The sequence below is a fragment of the Taudactylus pleione genome, unplaced genomic scaffold (genome assembly GCF_031769625.1).
Source record: "Taudactylus pleione unplaced genomic scaffold, aTauple2 ptg000172l, whole genome shotgun sequence".
Classification (NCBI taxonomy): domain Eukaryota; kingdom Metazoa; phylum Chordata; class Amphibia; order Anura; family Myobatrachidae; genus Taudactylus; species Taudactylus pleione.
In genome coordinates, this window is record NW_028284574.1 from 2,640,131 (window position 1) to 2,652,500 (window position 12,370).

At 42.4% G+C, this 12,370-nt stretch overlaps 1 protein-coding gene across 4 annotated transcripts in view; it reads left to right on the top strand.

Annotated features, from left to right (window-relative positions):
- Nucleotides 1-12,370, top strand: part of ST7L (suppression of tumorigenicity 7 like) — a 72,432-nt gene that overhangs the window by 16,954 nt on the left and 43,108 nt on the right. For 3 of the 4 annotated variants that reach the window (XM_088475417.1, XM_088475414.1, XM_088475415.1), the window contains exons 4-7: nt 3,192-3,246; nt 7,176-7,291; nt 11,049-11,127; nt 11,897-12,051. In XM_088475417.1, coding sequence (XP_088331543.1) covers nt 3,192-3,246; nt 7,176-7,291; nt 11,049-11,127; nt 11,897-12,051 — 405 coding nt within the window. The remainder of the gene's footprint in view (nt 1-3,191; nt 3,247-7,175; nt 7,292-11,048; nt 11,128-11,896; nt 12,052-12,370) is intronic. The other variant, XM_088475416.1, reaches the window with a different exon arrangement.

Consider the following 12,370-nt stretch of genomic DNA (forward strand, 5'->3'; position numbering starts at 1 on the left):
TTCAATGGTTCCTAATAGGATTGAAAACTTGATGCCCTCAAGTACATGTAGATATGAACTTTTAGGGTTCCTACAAATCATTAGAAAATGACAGAACTCATGACAGCTGTATGTGTTATTTTAAGATTTAGTTTTGTATATATATATATATATATATATATATATATATATATATACACAATATATTATATTGGATAATGATATGGTGTTTAACTCTTAATCACACAAATAAGATACTCAAAAGTGACAGGTCCTTTTCGCCACCCCCTCCCATTTTACTTTATGGGACCTATGTAGCATTCCCGCTAGGCTGCTTTAGTGGGGCGCCGCGCCCTGCCTGATTTCAAAAGGGCAGAATGCGCCTTGCCCTTTTGGCGATGCCCCGCTAGAACAACCTGCCGGTCGAAGTGTTTTTCATTTGGGCAAAATTGTGATGCAGCGATCATGCGCCTGGCATCTATTCACAGAGACAGGAGAGCTTGGGGGCAGCCCCCCAAGAGTAATGAAAAGGGGGGGGTGTCATAAAGTCATGCCCCTTCTCTCGTGGCCTTCTTTTTGGGAGAAGTGCCTCACTACTATACATGATGAAAATAAAGTATGTGGGGGTAATTATGGATTGAACTCCCTGCAAGTTCATTGTAAATATCGGAGGCATTGATCATGCCTCCTTTACTTAATTAGCACTTCCAAAAATCTGCTCTTTCTGCGGAGACAGATTTTTGGAATCGTGCAATACTTCTCCTGTTTCTCCGGAGCTCGCTCCCCACATCATCTGCCCAGTGTGCCTTCTCCCTCCCCACATCATCTGCCCAGTGTGCCTTCTCCCTCCCCACATCATCTGCCCAGTGGGCCTTCTCCCTCCCCACATCATCTGCCCAGTGGGCCTTCTCCCTCCCCGAATCATCATCTGCCCAGTGGGCCTTCTCCCTCCCCGAATCATCATCTGCCCAGTGTGCCTTCTCCCTCCCCACATCATCTGCCCAGAGCGCCTTCTCCCTCCCCACATCATCTGCCCAGTGTGCCTTCTCCGTCCCCACATCCTCTGTCCAGTGCGCCTTCTCCCTCCCCACATCATCTGCCCAGTGCGCCTTCTCCCTCCCCACATCATCTGCCCAGAGCGCCTTCTCCCTCCCCACATCATCTGCCCAGTGCGCCTTCTCCCTCCCCACATCATCTGCCCAGTGTGCCTTCTCCGTCCCCACATCTGCCCAGTGTGCCTTCTCCCTCCCCACATCCTTTGCCAAGTGTGCCTTCTCCCTCCCTACATCCTCTGTCCAGTGCGCCTTCTCCCTCCCCACATCATCTGTCCAGTGCGCCTTCTCCCTCCCCACATCATCTGCCAAGTGTGCCTTCTCCCTCTCCGAATCATCATCTGCTCAGTGTGCCTTCTCCCTCCCCGAATCATCATCTGCCCAGTGTGCCTTCTCCCTCCCTGTATTCTCAGCCAAGTGTATCTGCTCCCACCCCCGCATCCTCTACCCAGTGTGCCACCCCCCCGTGCTGCCAGCTCCTCCCCTCCAATGTCATACATCATGCCGCCCTCCGGCAATGCCGGCTTCTCTGTCTGGTGTCTTACCCCCAATCCCCGCTGCCGACATGTCATATCTGTTCCAGGCAAATATAACATTAATTTGGTTAACCTGAGAAAATAATGTATCCCCTGTGTAACAGGCAGATTGTGAACCTTTTCCAGGTTATAATGGGTTAAAACCTTCTGTGTTGAGTATTCCTTGCATTGTGATAATTAGGATTTAGTTGTACTAACAGAAATTGGTATTTTTTGTGTTAGGACTTGTCCACATGAACAGAAAACTCACAATGCTTCCAAACAGAATGCCTCTATGTAATTACTGCTGGCAAGGGAACTATTCCTGGTGTCTGCATCGTTTTCTCAGTTATTTTACTGCCACTTACAATAGTGCTGTCTCTGAGGACCCCATACACACCTGGCATAGGCATCAATAAATAATTAGCCTGCAGTATTTGCCCTTTGCTATATTCATGCCACATTCTGTCTGGTTTGTGTAACGCAATAATTCTAATCAGTATTTACTAGACGTTTTTAACACTTCTGCCAAGCATATTAATATCTTCCTAGAGAAAATGTGTAAATTAGAGATCAAATTTTGTGACCAAAACCAGAGACCGGAGAAAAAGCCACTCAAGTAACACAGGACTTCCAATCTACACAAGGAAAAGCTGCATGGCTATAGCTGTGATTGGTCACATAACCTGTGACATAATGACCACCCACCCACCAGTAATGTGATTGTGTGTCTGGTGTACTTGCCTCATTCCCTTCCTCATTAACTTGCATATTAAGAAAAGTGCAAACAATACACAGTAAATTGGCCACTTCCATAGGAGTGTTTAGCTGGCCCATCACGTAGAACCCATGTCCCGCACCCTGTGCCCAATATAACAGCTCTCCGTTCTTTCTTTCTTCCCCTCTATTAGTGGTGGTTACTGATCAAGCAACAATGAATAATTGCTATAATAGTATCGTGAAATAGCAGAGCAGGTCCATTTGCAACATACCAGTCAAGTGCCCATGTCTGTTTTCTTACCTATTTCTTTCCATGTCTCTGTGATGGATAGCATTAGCAGCAATGGTGATAGCCTGTGTCTGCAATAGAGAGAAAATCTTAATGAATTCATCTAACTAAATTGTGAGGCGTCCATGTGAGAACATTTCACATGTTTTTGGCTAAAAAAAACATTGTGATTTCAAGTAGGGAAACTGCAGTGCTTTTAAACTAACCAAACGACTTGTTGCTTTTATCTGGCAGAGTTAGTAAATACTTACCTTTGGAGCTGTCGGGATCTTCACTGCTGCTGGTCGTCAGGATTTGAACACAGGTCCGGCAGTATTTCATACCGATCCCAATAAGACAGACCTCCAGGAGACAGCCAGATGTGGATCGCAGGCTGCCAGTTACACAGCATTGATATATGTAGTACAATATGTTCTGTAAACAGTTTGTGTACATTCACTCTGGGCTGCCAAGAGATCTGTCAGGCCCTGGTACTAGGGGGATTGAATATCTGGGTTCTTTTTAGAAGCTGTGTGCCACCAACGTTGGGGGCATGGGTATGTTTATCTAGCAGGCCCATGCGGGGACAAATGGACCCTCCAAATGTAATATTTAATCTTACAGATTGTGCTAGTAACACTAATCTTGCCTTTCTAGAATGTAAAGTGTGGAGGAACCCTTTAAATCTTTTCAGAGGAGCAGAGTACAACAGGTATTTGTTATTATTAAGTGTTTGTATATATACACGTACGTGTGTGTGTGTGTGTGTGTGTGTGTGTGTGTGTGTGTGGTGTGTGTGTATATAGTAGCCAAGGTTCACCTTTTGATTATAAAGACTCCGAGTGCCGCCTCACTTCATACATAGTGGTGTATATGTATGTATGTATATATATATATATATATATATATATATATATATATATCTCCGCACCCGCGAGACTTTGCGAGCATTGATAATAGTATAAATAAATAGAAAATATTGTTCATTACAGGTGGACTAAAGGTCCCAGCAAGCCTGCCTGGGCAAGATGGCACTTGTCGTACCACAAGTGCCAGTATTCTCGGACATTAAGGGCACCTGTAATCCAATAAAAAACTGGACTCTCACACCAAATATCATATTTTATTAAAGACACCCTGACACAATCCTCATTTACTCATTTATTACTAACAAAATGAAGGGTTTCACATCCTCTTCGCTTCCTGTAGCATCCCGATTCTTGTCAAGGGATTCTTGCAGCATTTGCTCCTTCAGGAGACCGTCACGAATAAGCGGGGACTCGGGGACACTTTCCATAGGAATAAATGGGACCGCGCTGACTGATTCAAATGCTGGAACTGCCGCAAACCACTGGACTGCCCCAGTCTCTTTGAGGAAGTGGAGGGGGGGGGGAGGTTGGGAGGTCTTTTTCTCTCTCTTGCTTGCTGCTCTGCAAAACAAAGCAAAGCAGCAGTAAAAATGGATGACACCCATCCAAACAATAGAGAGAGAGAAATTTTGTAATTGCAAGTTTATTTTGTACTGACTACATATATCCATTTCCATATTTGATGATTTAGCCAAATAACAATATTATCAGTCATATTCATCTTTATATAGTGTATGAGTGTATGTTGTCAGGGGCTGACTAAAGTATTGCAAGATGAAAATACATGTTACCTCAATATATTGGATACAAAAATTATATATAAAAACATTAGCTGAAGTACCCGGCGTTGCCTGGGTTTAAATTGTCAAGTTATTAAGTTTTATTATGTTATGTCGTCCAAATCCATCCAGTGGAAAGCCCAGAACAGGCTCCCCAGGTCAAAGTTCTGCCTAGCGTACCCCAACAGGAGGTCCGACCGGGACCTCAACCCCCAGTATGTCTTCTGGGATCCAATGTTACCACTCTGAGGTTTTCGTCCAAATCCATACAGTGGAAGGCTCAGAACAGGCTCCCCGGGTCAAAGTTCTGCCTAGCGTACACCAACAGGCGGTCCGACCAGGACCCTAAACCCCCTAAAACCTGACCAGGTTTCATCCCAATCGGTGCAGGGATGTCCGAATGCATTACCAGACGGACAAACAAGCAAACAAACAGACCAATTAATTTTATATATAAGATTTGTTGCTCTGTCGCATTGTTACTACGTGGTCCAATAGCTTACTAATAACTTACTTTTTCGATACTAAATAACTGTGTAAGATTTGGCAGCTTTACCTTGAGAGCTGTGGAAGATATTCACCAACAAAGAAACTTATTATATTATATATATATATATATATATATATATATATATATATATATATAATTTTTTTTCCTTTTGTTCACATATATGACTTCAAACATCGTATTTGTTAATGTTTTATTAGATGTGTGCGCACATCAATTATTAACTTTTTCAGGTCTTCTGGCTAGATTTAACCACCATCAATCGCTGGGATATTCTTATTTACAATTTTATACAGACGATAGTTGCAATTTTCTGGGACTCCCCTCCAGGATATCCTTTAGGGGGAGCTCCTAGGGGCAACTATGCCAGGTATTTGGGGGTGAAGTGGCATCAAAATGGCCCAGTCCAACTGCCGCGAACTACAATTGGTAACTATAGTCTGTATAAAATAATTATAATACATAATTATATTTATAGGTGTTATTTCTCCTTAGGTGTCCTCCGGAGCTTTTATGCAGGTTCTTCCTTTGTTGGAGGTGTATTTCCACATATTCTGGTCATGTTCAGCTTTTAGGTTCTAATGATATTGCCTTCGGATGTGTACAACATTCTGCTGCAGCACCCAACGCTTTAGTTTTTTGCTAGAGTTTGAGGGTGTCCAGTAGGGTAAAATTTTTGACCAAACATTTCTGCCTAATTAGTGTTGATTGGAGAAAAAAAGGGTTGTGCACCTTATGGCCCCCATACACTTGCAACGGATTGTCGTGTTGCTGCGATCCCTATATGCCGGGTTGGAGGATCGGTGAAATCCAACATGTTGGAATTCACTGATTTGCTGATCATGATCAAAATAACATGTATAATTTCACCAATCCTCCGATGGATCGGAGAACATCGATGGCCGCCGGTCGACATTCCTAATTGGCATATAGCAGTTTCCAATCGCAGGATCGACACAATAAGTCAGATGTATGGGCCCCTATAGACTTGCAGATTTTTACAGAAGAATTGCAGATGTGAAGCAGGTGGAACAACTCCCAAGCAGTTGTTTATAAAAGGCTAGAAAAAAGGTGTACAGCGCTGATAGACAATATCTAATTAACAGTAAGGGAGATGTATTATAGCGGCACTTATCATGCCACTATAACCTTTCCTGCTTCGCCTCTTTACCGAGGCAAAGCATTAACAATGAGATTTATTAACATCTCATTGGCCGGCTATTCCCGCTAGAGCTCACAGCGCATAAGCCTAGTGCTGCTGCGGTGTGTCACTCCTGGCCGGCTCCACTGAGCTTGCATGGAATCTCGCAAGCATCATGAGATCCCGCGTGTAGTCCTGGAGCCAGCAGCCCACGCAGCAGGGACAGCACTGTCCATGCTGTGGTGATAGGGCAACGCCAGCTGCAGCTGTCTATATCGATGGCTGCAGCTGGCGGAACGGTCAGGCGAACTGATCGTTCATACATTGCCCTGCCCATCAGCGCTGCTTTCATAGCGCCCAGCCCCCCATTAATACATGGGGGAGAAGCATAACGTGCACTGATACCATTTCGACTTTTAATACATCTACCCCAATTTATTAAACAGCTGTGCAGGCTGTGTGGTCATATTGGAGCTCCGTTCCCCGCTGCTAGACCAACATATGCTGCACAATTAAGACAACCTTTGTCTCCATCTTCGATCTAGGAGAACTGAACGTACAATCACCGGGACACGGGTCAGTGCACTGGACTCTAGTCAACTAATAGGTAAAAAACCTTTATATTCCCGGGAGATCATATATATTTGTCTGGACTAACTCTGGGTGAGACTTTTTATTTGCCAGACTAAGCAACATTATATCTACCTAATGTTCAGTAAGTCGGCAACAATACCACACAATATTGCAACATTATATTTGTTTTATTTCTTGTTTTTAGTCTTTGTCTGTTTAATAAATTGTTACTTCGTTATTGTCGATCAGCGCTGAACACCTTTTTTCTTTTCTTTAGTTTTTAGTGGGTTGCAGTTCCCACTTTGTCTATTTAAGCAGCTACACTATCTACCCTGAACCTAGACCTGTGCACCTGTTCTTTCTATTGTTTATAAAAGGCTCTCTGGTTGCTTTGATACTCTATATAACTATAGAACTACGGTGGTGCTTACCAATGTGACCGTTAATAATTGCTGTATGGTCTGGTGTCTTGCTCTCTACTGTAAATCTTTTCAGAGGGGCAGAGTACAACAGGAAAAAAAAAAAATGGTGTTTAACAAGTTAACTAGAAATTCGCCTCATTGTACTGAGCTTGCAGTATATAACAGTTATGTGTAGTATGAGTGACTTCAGCCAGTTACCTACACAGACCTCACACTACTGTACGTCTTCCAATTGGTCTCTTTTTGTCCAATTTTATTATAATTGAAAAACAAAAATACATTACCTCTGTTGGTTCTGTGCACAAGCTGCTCCTTTCTCTGGGACTTTCTTCTTTCTTATGTTTTACAGATACACGTGGGTAACTGGAAAGGCACCCCTTACTTATTATGACATGAATCTGTCAGCGCAGGACCATCAGACGTTTTTTACATGTGACACAGACTCCTTGCGACCATATGACGCTGGTAGTTATTTTATTTCTGTTTTTGCTATTGATTTCTCACCAAGCCTTGTTTTTCTGATTTGTAAAGCATTATGCAAAGTAGCTTGCTATCACTGCTATCACATTATATTTTTGAGATAATGGTTCCTTACTGCCATTGGCAAAAAACTATAGACAGTCTTCATTCTAAAGGTCAAAGAAACAATACCTAAATGGGCCCATTTCTCAACATTTATGTTCCTAAATACATTAAAACAAAGTTGTTTGTAGCTGCACTGTGACCACTTCCAGATTAAGTGACCAGAGACCCAAATCCTAAAGGTTTTTAATTTTTCCTGTGCATCACATTTGTTCTTTTTCTTGTTAGATATGTTCATAAACCATAACTCTTTCCTTCTATTTCTATGTTACTTATTATAATTCTATAATTTGAAGAAAAGATAAATTACACAGATTTTTATTTTATTTTAATCCACTGGGTGGCACTGGAGCACTGATCTTATAGGCAGTGGTGTAAGGAGACTGGCACTTTAGAATATAACTTTATGGAGCTTTGGATCCAACCCCCTCTTATATCTAGGCTGCCTATTCTCACCTTAAGTGCATAAGGAACCGATCGCTATATAGAAGGCTACTGAAAACATGACCAGTGTTTTTGATTTTTTTTTAAGTAAAGTTTTACATTCAGGTAAGACTTGGAAATGCTGCAACAAACAACACCTGCTTCGGCTAGCACTGTAGCTTCTGCCATGAGTGATATTTCTGGCCCTGACCATTGCTCAGTCTCTATACTAGGGATTTGCAGTGGAGATCCAGTGGTGGCATATCTAAATCACCAAGAAGGCACCAAAATACACTGCCAATGAAAGAAATCAGCCAAATCATGTAGTGGGCAGAGCGCAGTGTTTCTGCAATCGCTGCGTCCTTCATTCCCAGTGGTGACAACTGGAAGACAGACTGCCTCAGGAGGATGGATCTTCACCCAGGGGTGTGGTCTATTCATCCAGAGGCCTTCAAACTTCAGGTAAACAGGTAGGGTAAGCCGGAAGTCGACATGATGGTATCCAGACAGAACCACAAGGTACAGTTCTAGTGTACCATGAGCAAGGACACTATGGCCCAATCTGCTATCTCACTCTGCATTACATCAATTTGTTTGAAATCCTCCATCCTCAGAGTGAAGGTTTTTCCAGAAAATGTAATCCGAGCAATGCTTAAAGCAAGAAGCCAGCTTCCACCAAGAGTTATCATCGGGGCTGGCGGACATAGGTTTCTTGGTGCGAACAGAAGGGGTTCCCCATGTTTACTTTCCATTTAGTTAGATTTCTTCCCTTTCTTTAGAATGGCATGGATGCCGGTCCACACCTAGGATCTTTGAAGGTTCAGGTATTGCCACTGGCAGTATTTTTTAATAGATGACTGGCTTTGATTTCGGGAGGCCAAACCCTGCTGCAAGGTATGTTTTATGTTCAGCCTCCTTCTATTCCTCCTGTGGCCTCCTGGGAATGTAACCTGGTTCTTAAGTCTTTACAGAATGAGCCATTTTAACCTTTTGAGCAGCAGTTTTTGACATGGAAGACTTGAGTTTCTCCTGGTAGAAACTGCAAGGATGGTTTCAGAACGAAGGGCTTTGTCTTGCTGTTCTCCTCTCTTGATTTTCCACTAAGATTGTGCGGTCTTGAGAACAAAGCAAATGGTTTCAACCCAGGGTGGTCTCTAAGTTACATATCAACCAACAGATTGTGGTTCCAGCCATTTGCCAGTGTCGCCCTGTCAATGAGGAGGGAACTGTTCACTCCCTGGATTTAGTTAGTTCCTTTTGGATCTATGTTCAGCATATTGCAGATTTACGCTGGACCGATGATCCCTTTTTGTCTTCTATGACTCTCAGAGAAGAATATAGCCAGCCTCAAAACAGGGACGTGCAGTCAGGGGAGACAGAGCCTCTCCTGTCATTAATGATTAAAATAATACAAAGAAGATACTTATGACACATATTCTGTGTCATAAGTATCTGCTTTCTATTACTCTAATCATTTTTACGGTGGAAATAGAGTAAAATTTGTTTGGGAGGCACAGAGAGTGGTGCCTCCCACTGAGAATAGTAAAGTAGATGAAGCGGGGGGCGGGGCCAAGCAGTGGGCAGTAAAATCCCATTAAAAAAGCAGGAGAAGCGTTACCTATACAAGTGCCTCATTGACAGGGACATGCTTTCAGCCCACATCAAAGAACGCCTCTGTCAGCGAGGCAGATGTGATTGGGCATCAGATCCAGCACTGACAGTGACTGTATCCGGCTGTCACTGTCAGTGCTGTAGTCTGTGGCTCTGAGAGTGTCAGTCTGCCGGGCCCAGGCAGGCAGCATGTGAGTGTTTAGTTTAATACATTCAATACACTCACATCACTACTCACTAAGTAGCTATTTTATTATCCAGGTTCCATTAAATTTATAACGCCGCACCCGCTATTAGGTAAACTGAAGCCCTGGACAACATATTTTAAATATGTTTTAGTGTTAGATCTTAACTAGAATACATGAGATTCTTTACATGAATATAACCACCTATTGTAAAAATCAATAAATCCTGAGTTGTTAAGATACAGGTGAATGTATTTCTAGTTATTGTGCTGTTGGCTTCAAGTATTCCTGTGCTGTAAATTCTGTTGAGATACAGGGGAATATGTTATTATGCAACCTGCCAATTGAATGGTGGATTTAAGATACCTCTTTCGGGTCCATATACTATATGTGTGTGTAAATCTGGCTCTAATACTAGCCAGTGTCTCTCACTAGCCACTGACCTCACTGCACACCACTGCCTCATCAGGGTTCTCATCCGCCTTCCATATGTTACAGAAGGTCAGCCTGTTCATGAGTAGATTACTGCTCATTCTGCACATTGCATGTGTGTATCGGGTGGTAAGACTTTGTGCTTCCGCTGAGCAGTTGTGCAAAGTGGCTACTTGGTCATCAGTGCATACTTTCACTAAAGTCACTGAGCGCTCTCTCCCTTGCAGCTTTTGGGACATCTCCAGTGTTCCAGTGTATGAAGGATAAAGCGGGATTTTTGTACTTTGCGTAAAATATATTTCTCCAATTCTATAAGGGACACTGGTTCTTTTTTATTTTTTAGCCTATCATCCCGCCAGTAAATAAATCTTTCCACCTTTTTTATGCTTGAAAAAATTCCTTAAATTTATTTGACTAAAATGGAACCAAAGGTTATCTATCACATATGTATATGTCTTGGATTTCTGTAATTCATGCTGTGAAGGAAATTTTACAGCTCAAAATGCATACATATACAGTAAATAGATGGTTGGTCTTTCATATCTGTGAAAGAATGTCTTTACTATGTCTTGCACTTACTTGTCTAATCAGCGGGCACGCTCAAGAAGTCTGGCAAGTGCATTCGGAGGCTGATTTTCCACCCAAAAATGAATTTTCAGTTTTGGATAGAGTTATATCCTTTACATCATTACTTTTGTGCCATATTTTTCCAACATGGTTTTTTGCAGTGTCTTATGGCAGTTGTAAACACTTTTACCTTTCCTTTATTAATAGAGAACAAACAAATCCAAATGGATATGAAGTTTAAGCTTCGTTTACACACAGTTTTAATTCTGGGTTCCTATCAGTGTATAGAGAATAGACATTCGAATATCCAAGATGTTACATTGAACATGGGACACTGCTGATAAATGTAGCCAAATTGTCACCTTTTCAGTATGTATCACGCTGCTTGTGGTTTCACATTTTATATTTCCCATACTTCACAGTAATGCAGAAAGCATGGAGAGAGAGGAGTCCTCAGTCAAGAGTAAAAGCTGCATATCAAGCTCTAGGAGTGTCTAATGAGTAAGTAATTAAGTGTAAGTGTTTGTTCTTGGAATAAACTCACAGCACATAGCAGGTGTGATGGTAGTGGTCTGTTGGAGAGAACCAGCAAACATTTGCATAAAACTTGTTTTTCATACTAAAACTGTTCCACACCCTTTAGAATGTGCCTGATTGCAATGTGGATGGTATTGCAGAGACGCAAGGAAGCGGTTGTGCAATACCTTGCAACTAAAATGCAAATACATTAGGAGGTGTCTGTAGGAAATAGACACCTCCTGTATGCATCCGCGATCCGAGTGCAGCGTCCGTAGACGCTGCTTCGGATCACCACAGCGACCATAAGTCACAATGGTCGCTGCCCTTGGCCAGGCTGCACAAGTCAAAACTTACTCATCCTGGCCATCTGAACACATCTCCTGTCAAGTCCAGGAAGTCTGCGTCCGACAACGCACATGCTTGGCTTGGCACACCTACTGGGACCTTTGTACAAAGGTCCCAGGCACCGCCCCCACTTGGACCTCAAATGCCTTAGCATGTCAATCATGCTGTGGCTAAAAGGGAGACTGCAAGCTATCATGCAGGACGCAGACCACCAAACATCGGTACTTTAACTATCGGATTTACGTACATATCAGAATCAGGCCCTCTGTCTATTATTCAACTCCCACTTTAATAGCATAGAATGTCACCAACAGCTGAAATGTGTTTGAGGTTTGAAAACCCCTTCTCTATACATGTAAGTGTTGTTTCTATATCAGGCTCTAACAGGTATTAACTCCCTATACAGCTGCGCCACAGCTTACATTTTGTTGGCAGAGGAAGAGGCGACAACAATCTCTGATGCAGAAAGGCTTTTCCAACTAGCTCTGAAAGCTGCTGAGTCTGCCTATAAGAGGTCCCAACAACAACAGCACTTGAGCTCACAACATGAAGCTCAGCACAGTGAGTCATAAACTAGCATTTTATGTCATATTCACAGATACTTTGATTTTATCTGAGATTTATGCTGCATTATTAGTGTCTTTTAAAATTAGCTTTGATTTCTGAACACAGTCATGCACATTTTTATGTATTAAGTAGGACTTCGATTAAAAGGTTTTATCTGTCTAACAAAAGTGCTTTTGATGTGTTCGGATTATTTTTTTAAATTCTGTAAGTGTTTATAATGATTTACATTAACTAATGGTGCAATTGTGTGCATGTAGCTAAATGTGCCACCTCTTAACTGGGCAAGTGTTATGTAGTTGTCGAGGTTTGTCTG